Source organism: Geotrypetes seraphini, chromosome 15, assembly GCF_902459505.1.
Source record: "Geotrypetes seraphini chromosome 15, aGeoSer1.1, whole genome shotgun sequence".
Lineage (NCBI taxonomy): Eukaryota > Metazoa > Chordata > Amphibia > Gymnophiona > Dermophiidae > Geotrypetes > Geotrypetes seraphini.
Window position 1 is genome coordinate 30,611,362 of NC_047098.1, and position 17,747 is coordinate 30,629,108.

At 38.7% G+C, this 17,747-nt stretch overlaps 1 protein-coding gene across 2 annotated transcripts in view; it reads right to left on the bottom strand.

The window, feature by feature from the left end:
- SMG6 (SMG6 nonsense mediated mRNA decay factor) overlaps positions 1–17,747 on the bottom strand; it is a 317,581-nt gene that overhangs the window by 169,855 nt on the left and 129,979 nt on the right. For both annotated transcript variants that reach the window (XM_033921220.1, XM_033921221.1), the window contains exons 12-13: positions 1,804–1,920; positions 1,432–1,597 (exon numbers count right to left, since the gene is read on the bottom strand). In XM_033921220.1, the coding sequence (XP_033777111.1) occupies positions 1,432–1,597; positions 1,804–1,920 (283 nt within the window). The remainder of the gene's footprint in view (positions 1–1,431; positions 1,598–1,803; positions 1,921–17,747) is intronic.

Below are 17,747 nucleotides of genomic sequence, written 5' to 3' on the forward strand. Positions count from 1 at the left end.
CTAGTGTCAGCTACACTTTTCAATAAGTCAATGACAAGGATTTGTGGGCTTTGTTTTGTAGATTTGGCCAGATTAGGGGAAAAATTTCATGGATTTACAAATCTTGTCTTGACAGTTCAACATTTCGTGTAGCTTTCATTTTTAACAATATTTCTGACAGTTAAAATTGATAGGTGGAAGTGTTTTCAAATTTTTTTTATAGCCTTCCTCTACTTTGTAAAGAATGAGTTATCTCCATTTTCAAATGCTAAGAGAGCTGCCTAGAGGAGCCCATGATTGTTGATCAAAAGGGTCAGATTATTTTGTTCTGGAATGGAATTGCTTTTGCCTAATGTACTTATTGAATTTATGGGTAGGATATAAATGTTTTAAAGATATAAAAATAATAGACAGTCCTAGAGCCTCACTAAACTTTTTGGGCTTTATTAATTTTAAAAAGAGTAATGAATCAACCTGAAGGGTAGCTGAACATATATGTACCTGCCACATTTTTATTATGCAAAAATCAGCAAATAAATAGCAATTATGCATTAAAATTGGCAAAAAGATATATCTAATTTGCATTATGTAGAAATTATACAGGTCTCTGTTCACTTAGGGATTCAATGAAATATAAAATTTGATCAGAGGTACTCAAACATTTGCATGTAATTGTGACATACAATAAACCAAGGTTTTTGGGGTTTCATTATTTAGCCCTACTTCATGCAGACTTGTCAACAACTAGTTCTTATGCTTTATCCTTCTACCCATATAAAGCCAAATTGGTTATAGACTCCTTCAAAAAATGGAACTAGTCCATGAAGTGGGGTTACAAAAACTAAAATTCAAAGCCCTGCATGCTAAAATGTGCCTTCCTTAATAGCAGATAAGATATGAGAGGAATGTGTTTCTCTCTTTAAATAATCCCATTTTGGGAAACATGTTCTCCCAAGTCTGAGGCTTGTCCCCATTAGAAGTTAATTAATGTAATGTGATTAAAAGTCAACAGTTATACTATTAAATCCAATTATTTAAGCAGTGAATCTAATTAAAAAGTTAGAATATAGAAGTAGTGTCCATTTTTGATATTGTGCAAATGGTTTTCAATAGTTTCATATTTTGTGAATATAATACCATTTGAAGTTTGTATTGTTTTGTTCCTTAATAGCAGAACATAGTTACATTGTTTTTAATAACCAAATAGAAATGTAACACAAACAGTAGAGACTAAGCCAAAGCAAAACACAAAGGAAATGAGAAGGAGGAAAAGGAGACACAGAAGCAAAGGAACAGCAGGAACAGAGGAAAATGATGCATATGAAGAAGGGCAAAGAGAAGAAAAGTAAAGGAGTAAAGAAGTAGAGTGAGAAATGCAAACAGAATGGAGGAAGAACAAATCCTAGAAACTAAGAGTGAAGGCAAGACAGGCAGATGGAGCAAGACACCTACTCTTTGGATAACAGAAGACAGGTGGGAGGAGGGTTCCATGTGTCTGGGTAACCAAGCATCCAGTCGGACCACACTTTCACACTGGGAAGTAGCTCCTTCAGATCCGGCAAGAAGGAAGACACTTTCACGTATGTTGTCTCCCGCTCCATTGCTATTCCCCGATGATCTGAGAAGGAAAAGGATTGACACAAGTAAAACCCTATTGGAAAATGATTACATATGCTCTCCAGCTTTGCACTCACACCTCTCATGTTCCCTATCTGATCCCTCCCTTCACTTAGGTGCTGCATCCACCTCCATGCAATCCCTCAGTGCCTCCCCATCCCTTAGGCTTTCTTTTCCTAAGCTTCTTCTCACACATTTCTACCCTACCTTTTTCCAGGTCCTTCAGTAAGCCGGTACATCTTTTCACCAGCAGCGAGAACATGGAAAGCCCCAGAGTTGTGGCCTGTTCCTGGATCACAGATCGGCAATCTTCAGACAGGCATTCTGAGGAGAGACAAACTTGACACTGGAAACATGTACCAAAATATTTTCAGAACAGAATTAACATTTTTATATTTTATCGCTGGACTTTCTAGACTGCCTTTCAAGGTCCTAAGAGAGAAAGAATTTTCACCCCATCCACAGCAATACAGTGAAATTGTGTTAAATTTAACATTTTAATCTCGACTTCTAGCTTTCAGGGGGATGGAATAGTTGTGCTACCTTATTTTCAGTCTTGCTTAAGCTGGTAAGGGATAAGGGGATGGGGTTGGGACTTGATATGCCGCTTTTTCTGTGGGGTTTACATAATCAAAGCAGTTTACACGGGGCAATGAAGTATTAAGTGACTTGTCCAGAGTTACAAGGGAATGCAGTGGGAATCGAACTCATAACCTCAGGGTGCTGAGGCAGCTGCTCTAACCACTAGGCTACTCCTCTAGCCAAAAAGATTAAGATCAGATAAAGAGGCCTTGCTCAATGCAATTGCAGTAGGACAGATTCAGTCATCTAAACAAAGAAGGCATCACCCACAACTGTCCTAAAACTGTGGAGCTTTGCAATACTTTGGAGCATAAGAAGTTTAGGCATCTTTTAAAACTTAGCTATTGGAATTGGAAATTGGGTCTTGGTTCTTATTCCATAGAAAGTTGATAATAAAATTGTTTTATGTATTTTAGTTGTAATATATTGATTTTTTTGCATTAATATATGATATTTACTAGAAAGCAAAGTATAAATTCTAAAATTAAAGTAAATCATGTAAGCTCCTATATTGTACTGAATGACCAAATGTAAAAAAAGAACATGTTAACACTATATAGCACCCAAGAACCTATTACAGAAGAATCCAATGGGATGCAAGATCCAAGGCAAATGTAGATCATGATTTCTTTGACCGGGTGACAAAATAATTGGATTGAGGAGATGTGCTTGATGTGATTTCAGCAGTACCTTTGGAACTGTTCCTCAAAGAAGACTCATGAATAAACTGAGCAGCTTCAGAACAGGATCCAAAATGGTTAACTGGATCAGAAATGAGGGTTGTGGCATTGGAACTTGCTTGCTTGAAAGAAAGGCGAGTAGTGGACTGCCTCAGTGATCCATCTAGGGCCAATTCTGTTTTGTTTTTGTGAAAAATATTGCTGAAGGGTTAGAAGAAAAAGTATGTCTTTGGGTGGATGACATGAAAATTAGCAACAGAATGGATCCCTTGGAGAGTGGAATGCATAAAAAGTGTTCTACAAAAATTTCTTTCATATACTCACTTACAATGCTACTTGTTGCTCAATCTTTTCTGTGCAAGGCTCCGAATTCTAGAATAGTCTACTCTTCAACCTTAGATTCTCCTCCTCCCTTCAGCAATTTAAGATTGCTCTGATAACTACAGCTGACACTTATTTTACTCTGGTGATGCTAACAAGCCTGACCTATGTGTTTTCCCTCCTTCTTTCTTTTCAGACATTCTAATTCATACCCTCATTCCCTTCTTGCTCCCTCTCCAGTCTCCTACTATGCTATGTAAGCCACCCAGACAATGTGCATGATAGATGGGGTAAAAGTCTAAATAAACTTGGAAAGTTAGTAAACCTGGTAAAATGCAGGCTAAAGTTTCACAGTTAAGTTTTTATTTTATATTTATTTATGCGGAGAACAATAAGACATCCAAATGAGAAATAACAAATTACAACCATCACATACAACATATATATCAATAAGACAGCAAAGGAACATAATACAATAAACATATTACAATGCAACCATCAAACATATAACAATACTACCGACAATAAACAACACAAACAGAAATACTTAATTGCTGTTACTTGACTGAGACTTGGCTGCTGGTTCATTACTTGCTGTTACTGATTGCAAAAGCACGCAAGAATAGAGATATTTTCAGCTGTTTTCTAAACTGTAAAACCAAAGCTGCTTGCTTAAGATCCATAGAAAACCTGTTCCAACAAATAGGGCCCTGAACCGAAAACATTATTTTCTGGTGACTCAAAAGGCAGAGCTGATCTCTAGTGCGTAAACTCCATGCCGGAACAATTTTCTAATACAAGAGAGGAAATAATACATTCCATTAAAGGAAACAAATCATTCCAACAAATGAAAAGAAATTTAAAAAAAAAAGAGGGAGGGAGGGTAATCAGCATAAAGCAGCAAATGCAAACCTGGTCATCTTTCTAGGTATTCTGGATGGACCATGCTGGCTGATTGCTTTTGGGGGGTTTCTTTTAATCAAATTTAGAATTTTATAAAATCTACAAAGTTAATTCTTCGAAAGGAACAATTCCAACTCCTGGTCCAATCCCTATCCTGGGACTTCTAGACTACTGCAACGTCCTGTATCTACCATGCCCCGCAGATATGATAAAACAATTACAGACCATACAAAACATTAAATAAATATGACTACGTCTCCACTGCATACCTAGACTCACACTGGCTCCCTATGCAAGCACGAAAATTATTCAAATTTTACTGTCTTCTATTCAAAGCCCTAAATGGTGCTTCCCCCACCTACCTCAAACGCCTCATGCAGAACAACTCAACCAGGCCAAGAAGAACTCCATTTACTCACCCCCCAATCAAAGGCACAATGCGCAAAAAGATGTACGATGGCCTAGCAACACAGGCAGCGAAACTTGACCACTACCTCTCCAACTTACTGATAACAGCACCTGATTACAAAATCCTCCAAAGGGAAATAAAAACCCTGCTATTCAGAAAATTTGTCAGGACAAACTAACACAGTACCGTAATTTATCTCTATTCCCGTAACTAGTACCTTACTCTGCAACTCTCCTGGTAATGTCCAGCTTCCCTCTTTTGTAATACGCCTAGAACTGCAAGGTTAAGGTGGAATATAAGTCACAAATGTAATGTAAAGAAAATCAATTGTAATAATCTAAAAATAATAACCTCCAATAATAAAAGGTCATATTTCACAACTACTGTATATTGAACAAGCCCACATTATAAGAGAAGAAACAATTATCCTATTAAATTTTAAAAAAGGTAAATATATATCGCATATAGAAAACTACCCCTAGTGATCAGGTCATGCTGGACTCTCATCTGTTATTATTTACTATGGCCCCCTTTTATCAAGTCACAATAGAGTGTTTTAGGGCAGGCCAGTGAGGTAAATGCTCCAACACTCATTCAATTCCTATGCGCATCGCAGCATTTACCTGCACTAAAACACTCTACTGTGGCTTGATAAAAGGGGGCCTATGTTACTATCCATGACACCAAAAGGTTCAATGCAGCAGAAACCATGTCAACACACTATATTGCACCATCAGTCACAAGAAAACGATACAACTGAAACAGGCAGAAAAATAAGTGCTCACTACACAGAAAGAACTAACCAGAACAAAGAAATGTTGTCCAGGTAGCGCCAATCCTTCCAATAAAATCAGTTCAGGCATAGTGTACTAACAGGAAAAATGTAAATGTGATAGATAGGTATGATCCAGTATCCCAAACCTATTTCTATGTAACATACCATTACTGCAGTCACTTCCAGCAGAGATATTTGAAGCACTGGATGCCTGGCATTTAAAAATGGAGTGCAATACTAGTCAGTAATTTAGTTATTTAACAAGCATTTTGTAGTTATTCATCACACACCAATCTACCAGTAAGAGCACCAAAGGAAGGAGAGGTGACCTCATGCCATAATACAAGTACAGCACTGATAGACTGGAGATTGAGCAAGATGACAAATGATACTTTAGATGAGGGGTAAAAACTTAGAATGACCTTACTGAAATGACCAGGATGGAACCTAACCACACCAAATTCCGGAAGAAACTGAAAACTCATCTATTTGACATCTAATCACTTGTGTATCCTCTTCTCCTCCTGTATCTTCTTGCCCTCCGTTGTCCTCCCTAACCCCTTCCTCTGTAATGTCACCAAGAGCTTGTATAGGTATGTGCGGCGCACAAATAGAAGAAATAAATAAATAAATAAATATCCTACAAGCGGCTAGGCTCTATACCTGGCAACTGGGACAGAAACAACTTTGCAAAATGGATAAGCCTCTTTGCCTTTTTTTCTCCCATCATTGCCATCTACTTTAAGTGATATCACACAGGAACACAGAAGATAAATCCAGTCAAAGGCCACATGGCAGGGCATCCAAACTGAAAATCATGACCCCAAACAGGGTTGCACACACTGGACTGGAAGTACACAGGCATGTCATTAAAATGCATCTTGGCAGGCCTGCAGTCAGAAAATGAGTGGTAAACACTACCATATGACTTATCTAGTCGGTCTAACCATACAAACTACTAAGCTCTACAAGTCCTTCTTCTCTTTCAGATAATATGTAGAAATAAAGCAAAACAAAAATAATTCAGGCGAGAGGTATTGGAGGAAACATGTAGAGGAATCTGTCCCCCCAATAAATGAAGAAACCATCCAACACAATGTGTTTGTGAAGCTATTTGATTATTTGAAGATATACCCTCTAATTAGTATTTTACCTGTGTGCTAGTGAGTGTGTACCACTATCACCAGGCATTTCATGAAGACATAAGGGACCGAAGCCAGTTTAACGGGCAAGACTTTGTATTGGAAATGTCGAGATCCAATGTAAACGCAAAAGTACTTTCTGTGAGCAGGCAGGATAGATATGTAAGTTTCTGAGATCCAAAGAGAAAAATAAATCGCCCTTTTTCCAGTAGAGATAGGATTCACATCTCCTTCAAGAAGTATTTATTGAGGCATTGGAGGTCTATAATTGGTTGAAGGCCTCTGGTCTTTTTTGGTATCAGGAAATACTTTGAATAGAACCCCTAGCCCAGGGGTGTCCAATGTCGGTCCTCGAGGGCCGCAATCCAGTCGGGTTTTCAGGATTTCCCCAATGAATATGCATGAGATCTATGTGCATGCACTGCTTTCAATGCATATTCATTGGGGAAATCCTGAAAACCCGACTGGATTGCGGCCCTCGAGGACCGACATTGGACACCCCTGCCCTAGCCCCTCTCCTATAGAGGAGCAAGTTCTATTGTGTTTAGCTGGAGAAGGACCATGAGCTCTCTGTAAAGGAGGGTCTTCTGGAGGGAGTTGGAAGGAGACAATTTTGGTGGGTGTTTTGGAGTTTTCTGCTCAAGAGTAAGGTATAGCTCTAAGTGATGACCTGAAGCATCCACTGATCTCTTGTTATAAGAGTCCAACATTAATGGAAGTAGATTAATTTGCCTCCATTAGGAAGACTGTGAGGAAGAAGCAGGGAAATGTTGGCAATGCTCTCTAGAAAGGAGTTAAAAGGAAGATTGCTGTTTGGACTGAGTTTGTGATTTCTGTGTCCTTTGTTGCCTTGCATGAGGTCACTGAGCATGAAGCCTAGATGATGATGATGGCTGACTGTAATGCAATTTGGTGTCACAGTAATATAAGTATGTGGTTGAGGCAGAATATCTTCTAGACGAAGAAGATTGAGAGTTTTGTGGTTTAGATAAAGTGGTCATAGTATCTCTGTATTGTTTGATCTTATCTTCTACGCCTCAATTTTATTCCTAAACAGGTTATCGCCCTTATAAGGAACATTGGAAAGGTGTACTGAAATTTCCAGATCAGATACACTAAGCCAGGCCAAGCAACGCATTGCAATTGTCACTGCAGATGTGTAGGAAGAAACATCAAATGCATCAAAAGTTCCTCTAGCAAGTCTAGCCACATACATTCTTGTAGTAAACAAGTTCTTAGATAATTGTTGAATTGTTTTAGTATAACTGGAGGGAGGAATTCCTCAAACTCCGACAGATGTTTGAAGTAAAGATTTAAAATAAATGGAGATGTAGAATTGGTAAGTTTAAGTTTAAGTTTATTAGGATTTTATATACCGCCTATCAAGGTTATCTAAGCGGTTGTTACAATCAGGTACTCAAGCATTTTTCCCTGTTGATGAGCATAGATCAGACATGTCCCAACTTCAAACAGGTCGTGATCTACTTTTTCCGGCCAAAAGTGCCAGTGATCTACCACTATGAAAATTAAGTTTCAAATTAAATTTTAACCCAATAAAGTTGAAGGATTCTCCCCCCCCCCCCATTTTAATGAACCTTCTGTCATTTACTTGGATGTTAAGCAAATTAAGCAAAAACAAAACAGAGAGAGGAAGATCCAGTAAGAACTGTGAGGGGAAATGGAAAATACATTTTTTTCTTAAAGTTTTATTGAGTAATTTGTGTTAAATTTAGATTGAGTATTGATCCAGGTTGATCTTGCACAATCTTTAATATTTCACTCTTGGCTCATTAGTGAGGCATCTGAGCCTGCATTTCATCTACCAGCTTTTTGAAGTTGGGTGAATATTGCGTGAGGGCCATTCCCAGGGAATCCTGGAGATGTTCATTTGTCATGTTGGAACATTATGTACTCTGTCATTTTCAGATGCAAAAATGCAGATTCACACAAATAAGTTGAACCAAAACAGGAGTGTACAGCTTCACTGTATCTTCTCAAGTTGGGAAATTTGTCTCTAGGCACTAGCTTCTAAAATGATTCTTGCTCAGCACGGGTCTTGAGAAAAATGTCATTTTTAAGGGTTAATATTTCGTTTTCAAGAGATGGTTTGTTCAATGAGTAATTTTTACTGATAGCAACTGCAGTTTCTTTAATGTCCACATCTACTTTGAATGGGTATGACAAGTACTCCACAACTGTTCCAATTTTTTGGAAGTCACAGAATCTATTTTCAAATTCCTGAATAACAGAACAGATTTCTGTCACATACTTCTCGTTCTGAAAAACAAAATTTGGATATTGTCCCAGATGGTCCTGCATATTAGGAAAATGATCAAAAGTGTTGTTTGCATGGTCAGTCATCATTAGCTCAAATTTGCTCTTGTAGGATGAAACTGTACTCATCTCGCCAATGCATTTGTTTTTACCTTGTAGTTCAAGGTTAATATCACTTAGTTCGCCTGTAAAGTCAGCGAGAAATGCCAGATCACATAACCACTCTTCATCTTCCAACGCTGCTTGGTCATCTCCTCTCTCTTTCAAAAAAATTTCTTATTTCATTCAGCAAATCACAAAATCTTTGAAGAAATTTGTGCCTACTTAGTCACCTTACATTTGTGTGCAAAATGATTTCCACTGCCCCTTCATCAAGAGTAAGATTGAAAAGTCCTCTTTGAAGTGATCTTCCACAAACAATTTTGAAAGTGATGCCGCAAACAAGTTCAAACATCACCACACACGATTTAATAAATTCTGCACACAGTGTAGAATCAACACAAAGGCAAGGAGAAATAAAATTGCAGAAGCAAGCAAAAGTCACAGTGGTTTGAACCAATTCAAAAGCAAGGCATAGGCAAGTTAGAACAAAATTGGAAAAGCCCACCAAAATCACCAAATTCTTGACACTTTGTTGTGTCTGCCCAAAAGTGTTTAATGAAAGCAAACTATAATGCTACCAACGACCAACACATGACACAACTAATACGGTATATAACACACTTCTAAGGGGTGTTGGGCGGGGGCAGGAATGGGTGATTCTGAGAGGCAAGAGAGCAGGTATGATGCCGGGCCTGTGGCGTATTGTCACAAGGCACAGGTAGTAGCCCCCTGGGGTACCCATAAACTATTGGCATGAAAACAACAAGCACCCACTCCCAATACACCCACAGGCAAGATTCCCACAGGCAGGGAAAAAAGACAGGCAAAGGATCAACATCAGCAGCAAACCTTGGCAGATGACCTGCAGGCACGAGCTCTCTCCTAGCGACGGGGCGAGCTGCTAGAGAGATGGAGCCAATTGGGGCTGGAGATCTACTTGTGACCCCTCCGCAATCTAAAGGTAGATCGCGATCTACCTGTTAGACATGCCTGACATAGATGATTGAGAAAAATGCATTTGCCAAAAGAGACCAAAAACCTATCTTCTCTGCCTGGAGGAGCAGAAGTGTGAGATTGTGATCTGAGTGATCATTTGAGAGCAGATTCCACAACTAATGAATGCCTAGACACTTCTGAATTCTATACATTGTCTCTATCTTTTTAGGAGCTACCTGGACTAACAGGAAATTCTCTCAGTTATAAAGCTACTTTCGTGACCCTATGAAAAGTGTCAGAAATTCTGATGAACCAGAGAACTCAAACAAATCTCTGTAACACTGGAAGATGTAATGGCTCAATTTGACAAACTAAACAGTAGCAAATCACCTGGACCAGATGGCCATACCAGAGTACTGACAGAACTGATAAATGAACTTGCAGAGCTATTGTTAGTAATTTTTCTTTAAAATCCAGCAAAGCACCAGAAGACTGGAGAGTGGCCAATGTGACACCGATTTTTAAAAAGGGTTCCAGAGATGATTCAGGAAATTATAGACCAGTGAGTCTGACATCAGTGCTGGGCAAAATGGTAGAATCTATTATAAAGAACAAAATGACAGAACATAAGCATGGATTAATGAGAAAAGCTAACATGGATTTAGTCAAGAGAAATCTTGCCTCACCGATCTGCTGCATTTCTTTGGAGTGAGTGAACATGTGGATAAAAGTGAGCCAGTTGATATTGTGTATTTGCATTTTCAAAAGTTATTTGACAAAGTACCTCATGAAAAACTTCTGAGATAATTAGAAAGTCATGGGTAGGAGGCAATGTCCTTAATCAATGCTTAGATTTGCCCTCAGGCTGGGCTGAGGCAGGAATGAAAGCTTTTAAAGCCTATGAAGACTGTATCTGCAGTAGCCCAGAAAGCTCTTGTCTGAGCATATCCTAGATCTCCTCCTGGAGAGATGGTGCCTATACCAATATCCAAAGAAATATTGCATTGAAGCAGTCTGCTGTACCAGATGTCAGGGTGTGGGAGACCTCAATGTTGAAGCATCCCTATGAGGAAACTGCTACTTTCTAAGAGTAACATCAGTGCTTGCCTCACATTTGCAAAGAGACACCTAGATGATTCCCAAGACTTTTGAGATAATATTCTATGGAAAGACAAGTCAAAAGTAGAACTCTTTTAACACAGGTCCCAGTAAGTCTGGATAAAAGCAAAACACAGCATTCCAGAAAAAGAACATCCACATGCCCTGGCACAACACTATTGGGGAAACTGCACCTATAAGAACATCATACCAAAAGTCAAACACGGTGTGGGAGTCTGATGGTGTGGGGATGTTTTGCTGCCTCAGCACCTGGAAAATGTGCCATTGAAGGAATTCTGTGCTGTACCAGAAGATTCTTAAGGAAAATGTCCAGTCATCTGTCTGTGAATTGAAGCTGAAGCACAAATGGTTTATGCTGCAAGTCAATGATCCAGCACACAAATGCAAGGAGAAATTGGCACGACGAATGAGGTGATTAAATTTGCAGACAATACAAAATTATTCAGAATAGTGAGGACATAGGATTGCGAAGACCTACAAAGAGACATAAATATGTTTGAGGAATGGGCCGCGAAATGGCAAATGAGGTTCAACGTGGATAAATGCAAGGTGTTGCATGTCAGTAGTATAATGGGTACACCTCATGTCAAACTGATTGACCGGTGACCCAATCCACCACATCTTTTCTCCGGACTGTTATATCACTCTTTTTAGCCGCTTGAAGTAGAGGGTTAATGCCTCCATAGCTTCCTGCCGCGTGTGGATCATAATAAATTTGCTTCAATAAAGACTTTTGCCTTTTTAACAGAGCCCTGTTAGGTGACATCTGCTTTTGTTTTGTGATCTGCTCTATCTGTGAGCTCTTAAACCCTGTCTTTTAACTAAAAACTGTTAAAATAAAGACGCTTCTTTTCTGGGTGGGGGGTTTTGACTAAGTCTGTTTCCCTATTTCCGCCTACGTGTTCAGAAAAGCGCATATAAGAACATAAGAACATAACATAAGAACATAAGAAGCGCCATCTCCGGATCAGACCTTCGGTCCATCAAGTCCGGCGATCCGCACACGCGGAGGCCCTGCTAGGTATACACCTGGCTTATTTTATAGCCACTTTCAAAGCATATAGCCTTATTTAGAGCTTAAATACATTCATTTATGACCTCAGCAGTACAAACTGTGAGAGGAGTTTCATTCACAGTATACTTTGCACTAAAGTCGTCATCGGTCAGAGGTTTCTATCAAATCTTATTAGTTGGTTCATTTTAGTTTATTATTCTTTATTTTTCAAGATAAATTAGAACAAAATACTCATCTCTTTATCAGAGCATAGCAGGGGTACTTCACCGACATAGGCTATGTTTCGCCTCCTAGGGCTTTATCAAGGTAATCCCCTGATAAAAAAGAGAGAGATATATATCGTAGTTAATATCTTAGAACATATATTCTACAGTTCATATCAACCACTCTCAGAGGTAACATTTCTAACTCATATAAAGTAGTTGAGAGTAAAAATATAAGAATTAAGTCTTAAAGCAATAATTTGTTAGATACCTTTAGTATGCCGATTCCATATGCGCTGCCGTCAATAGGGTTTGGTTCAGGCAGAGCAACATGGCCGCGGCGTTTTTTATACAAATTAAGAGCGTCATGATCTCATAGTTACGCATCCTATCAGCATCCAGAATCGGTCCCGGGAGTATTTTAAACCAGTGTCATCCATTCGACTTCCGCATTCAAGCCATTAGGTTTAACAGTATTAAGAGTATATATCATTCTTTGTTCCTTAAAATTCAGACGTTCGATATAATTTCCTCCCTCCCACCCCACATTAATATGGTCAATAATTCTCCATTTTAGATCGGTAATTTTATGTTTCTGAGTTTGCCAGTGTTGTACAAGAGGTGCTTCTAGACTCCCGGTATTTATTTTAGATTTATGTTCGGTAAGTCTTATCATAATTTTTCGACTTGTTCTTCCCACGTATACTAAATCGCATGGACATTGGATCACATAGATTACATGAGTACTACTACAAGAGGTATTCATCTTAGATTTAAACTTCCTATTAGTACCTGGGTGAGTCCATTCAGGGCCCACTAGCGCTTGAGCACACCATTGGCATTGTCCGCAGATTTCGTGAGTAAACTGTTGGTCAGTTTCAATAGTTTTATTTTTGTCTTCAAATTTATATAGGGACAAAAATTCCCCTATAGTTTGTCCTCTTTTATATGACACAATAGGGTGTTCAGCAAAACAGGAATGGAGCTGGACTATTGGCCAATGTAATTTTAAAGTTTGAAAAAATCTATTGCTAAGATCATTAAAGGGGAGCACACATATCAAAGTTTCATCTACCTCATTAGCTATCTTTTCTTTAATCAGTAGGGATCTCTGAGCGTATTTTGCACGGAGGTATGCTTTCTTAACAGATTTTTTAGGATAAAGCCTTTCGTAAAACCTCTGAGACAATATGTGGGCTTGCTTATTAAATTCTTCATGATCTGAGCAAATCCGTCGGATCCTTAAGAACTGACTCACAGGGATGTTGAATTTCAAAAAGTATGGATGATAGCTTGCAAAATGCAAAAAGTTATTCCGTTCAACATCTTTTCTATATAGAGTAGTTCTAATAGATTGATCTTTCGTTATCAGCAGGTCCAAATATGCTATTCTAGTAGGGTGGGCTGACATCGTGAAGATAAGATAAGGGTCCAAAGTATTAATCCATTTAAGGAAATTCTCTAAATCTTCATATGATCCGCCCCAGAAAAACAGAATGTCATCCAAGTACCGCTTCCACAGTTTAACATTCTGGAAGTATGTTGATGAATATATATAATCTATTTCAAACTTCGAAACATATAAATTGGCTACAGAGGGGGCCATTGTTGCCCCCATCGCAACTCCTTGAGTTTGGTAATAATAATCACCATGATACCAGAAATAATTAGATTTAACTACAAGAGTAGCAAGTTTCATAAGCCAGTCTTTTTTAAATCTACCTAAATCTCTGTTCTTTAGGATTTCCTCTACTATTTGTAGCGCAGCAGTTTGAGGGATTTGGGTATAAAGGGAGGTAATATCAAGAGTTACTAGATATGTAATTTCAGAAGCATTAGTTAAAGTATCAAGAATTCTTAGCAGATGCGCTGAGTCTTTTAAGTAGGAGGGAGCTTTCTGTACCTCTGGCCTCAGAAAGTAATCTACAAATTTAGATAGTGGTTCTAAGATGGAATGTTTTGTAGAAACAATTGGGCGTCCTGGTGGTTTACATAGATCTTTATGGATTTTAGGGAGAAGGTACAGCTTCGGAGTAGAAGGATACGGTTCAATAAGAAACTGAGCTTCTTTCTTCGTAATCATTTTTCTTCCTAGACCTTCCTCCACTATCTCTTTAATCTCCATTTTCAAGTGATTCACTGGATTCTCATTGGTTTTTAGATAAGCTATAGTATCACTCAATTGTCTCATAGCTTCTCTATGGTAATCAGATCTATCCCAGAGAGTAATAGCACCCCCTTTATCTGCTCGTAATATCAATATATCAGAATTGTTTTGCAATTCTTTAAGAGCAGTAGCTTCATTTTTTGAAAGGTTAAACTCCCTATATATAGAATAATAGGTTTTTTCCATTATTTCCAAATCTTTAAGCACTAAGTCTCGATAGGTAGTTAAGAAAGGCGGCATCGGTCCTGGAGGGCACCATCTGGACTCATTTTTCAGAATTGAAATATCTGTAGTAGAAGGGTTTTCTGCAAAGAAGACCTTCAGTTGTAATTTCCGAAAAAATTTAAAGAAGGCTATTCTCATACGGAACGGATCATATGTAGTAGTAGGAATAAACCCTAAGCCATATTGTAAGACCTGGGTCTGAAAAGAAGAAAGGGAAGTAGATGAAATATTTATGATTGTTGATACCGCTGGTTTGTCCGTGTTCGCACAGTTGGTCCATGGGGCTCTTTTGGTTTCTGCATTTGTCTCCCTCTTCCTTTCGATTGTTCTGTTTGTCGTTGTATGTTGTCTACGTTTTCTATAGATCCTTGAGGTCTTAAGGAATCACTCCCATCTTCACTACTTATATCAGAAGTCCCTGATGATTCTTCAAAAGCTACTTGCTTATTCGTTGTTTTAGCAGTCGTTTTCTCTTTAGAAATGGCAGGTTTGCCCATAGTCTTCTTCATCCAAGTATAAACCCTGTCTTGTTGGTAGTCGCGTTCATCGCGCTTAAATCCGACGGATTTGCTCAGATCATGAAGAATTTAATAAGCAAGCCCACATATTGTCTCAGAGGTTTTACGAAAGGCTTTATCCTAAAAAATCTGTTAAGAAAGCATACCTCCGTGCAAAATACGCTCAGAGATCCCTACTGATTAAAGAAAAGATAGCTAATGAGGTAGATGAAACTTTGATATGTGTGCTCCCCTTTAATGATCTTAGCAATAGATTTTTTCAAACTTTAAAATTACATTGGCCAATAGTCCAGCTCCATTCCTGTTTTGCTGAACACCCTATTGTGTCATATAAAAGAGGACAAACTATAGGGGAATTTTTGTCCCTATATAAATTTGAAGACAAAAATAAAACTATTGAAACTGACCAACAGTTTACTCACGAAATCTGCGGACAATGCCAATGGTGTGCTCAAGCGCTAGTGGGCCCTGAATGGACTCACCCAGGTACTAATAGGAAGTTTAAATCTAAGATGAATACCTCTTGTAGTAGTACTCATGTAATCTATGTGATCCAATGTCCATGCGATTTAGTATACGTGGGAAGAACAAGTCGAAAAATTATGATAAGACTTACCGAACATAAATCTAAAATAAATACCGGGAGTCTAGAAGCACCTCTTGTACAACACTGGCAAACTCAGAAACATAAAATTACCGATCTAAAATGGAGAATTATTGACCATATTAATGTGGGGTGGGAGGGAGGAAATTATATCGAACGTCTGAATTTTAAGGAACAAAGAATGATATATACTCTTAATACTGTTAAACCTAATGGCTTGAATGCGGAAGTCGAATGGATGACACTGGTTTAAAATACTCCCGGGACCGATTCTGGATGCTGATAGGATGCGTAACTATGAGATCATGACGCTCTTAATTTGTATAAAAAACGCCGCGGCCATGTTGCTCTGCCTGAACCAAACCCTATTGACGGCAGCGCATATGGAATCGGCATACTAAAGGTATCTAACAAATTATTGCTTTAAGACTTAATTCTTATATTTTTACTCTCAACTACTTTATATGAGTTAGAAATGTTACCTCTGAGAGTGGTTGATATGAACTGTAGAATATATGTTCTAAGATATTAACTACGATATATATCTCTCTCTTTTTTATCAGGGGATTACCTTGATAAAGCCCTAGGAGGCGAAACATAGCCTATGTCGGTGAAGTACCCCTGCTATGCTCTGATAAAGAGATGAGTATTTTGTTCTAATTTATCTTGAAAAATAAAGAATAATAAACTAAAATGAACCAACTAATAAGATTTGATAGAAACCTCTGACCGATGACGACTTTAGTGCAAAGTATACTGTGAATGAAACTCCTCTCACAGTTTGTACTGCTGAGGTCATAAATGAATGTATTTAAGCTCTAAATAAGGCTATATGCTTTGAAAGTTTCTAGATTTTTTGCCTTATAAAGATACATACTACTGCCCTATATATTTGTTTATTTTATAGCCAACCATATCTTTATATGCCTCTCTCAAGGAGATATGCATCTAGTTTGCTTTTGAAGCCTAGGACTGTCGATTCCGCAATAATCTCCCCTGGGAGAGTATTCCAGATGTCAACCACTCTCTGTGTGAAGCAGAACTTCCTGATATTAGTCCTGAACTTGCCCCCCCTTAGCTTCATTTCATGTCCTCTTGTCCGTGTCAAATTGGACAATGTAAATAGTTTTTTCTGCTCTATTTTGTCGATTCCTTTCAGTATTTTGAAGGTTTCGATCATATCCCCACGCAGTCTCCTTTTCTCAAGGGAGAACAATCCCAGTGTTTTAAGTCGATCCTCATATTCCAGTTTCTCCATACCCTTCACTAGTTTAGTTGCTCGTCTCTGCACCCTCTCCAGCAGTTTTATATCCTTCTTTAAGTAGGGAGACCAATGTTGGACGCAGTATTCCAAGTGGGGTCTGACCATTGCCCTATAAAGCGGCATTATAACTTTCTCCGATCTACTCGAGATTCCTTTCTTTATCATGCCCAACATTCTATTTGCCTTATTTGCCGCTGCCGCGCATTGTGCCGACGGCTTCAGGGTCCTATCTATCAGTACACCCAGATCCCTTTCTTGTTCACTTTTTCCCAGAGTTGCACCTGACATTCTGTACTCGTATTCCTTATTTTTACTGCCTAAATGCATTACCTTGCATTTCTCCACGTTGAACTTCATCTGCCATTTCTCCGCCCATTTTTCTAACCGACACAAGTCGCTCTGGAGTTCCTCACTGTCCTCCTGCGATCTGATTGCCCGGCAGAGTTTTGTGTCGTCTGCAAACTTGATGATCTCACTGGATGTTCCGTTTTCCAGGTCATTGATATAAATATTAAAAAGGATCGGCCCAAGTACCGAGCCTTGGGGTACACCACTAGTCACTTTCTCCCAGTCGGAGAACTTCCCATTTATGCCCACTCTCTGCTTCCTGTTTTCCAGCCATTTGCCTATCCATCTTTGTATATCTCCCTCTATGCCATGGCTTTGTAGTTTCCTAAGAAGTCTTTTGTGTGGAACTTTGTCAAATGCTTTCTGGAAGTCCAAGTATATTATGTCCACCGGCTTTCCACTATCAATTTGCTCGTTCACGGTCTCAAAGAATTGGAGTAAATTCGTCAAACACGATTTCCCTTTCCTGAATCCATGTTGACTGGGTTTCATCAAGTCATGTGTGTCCAAGTGCTGAACTATGCTATCCTTGATCAGTGATTCAATCATCTTGCCGGGGACAGA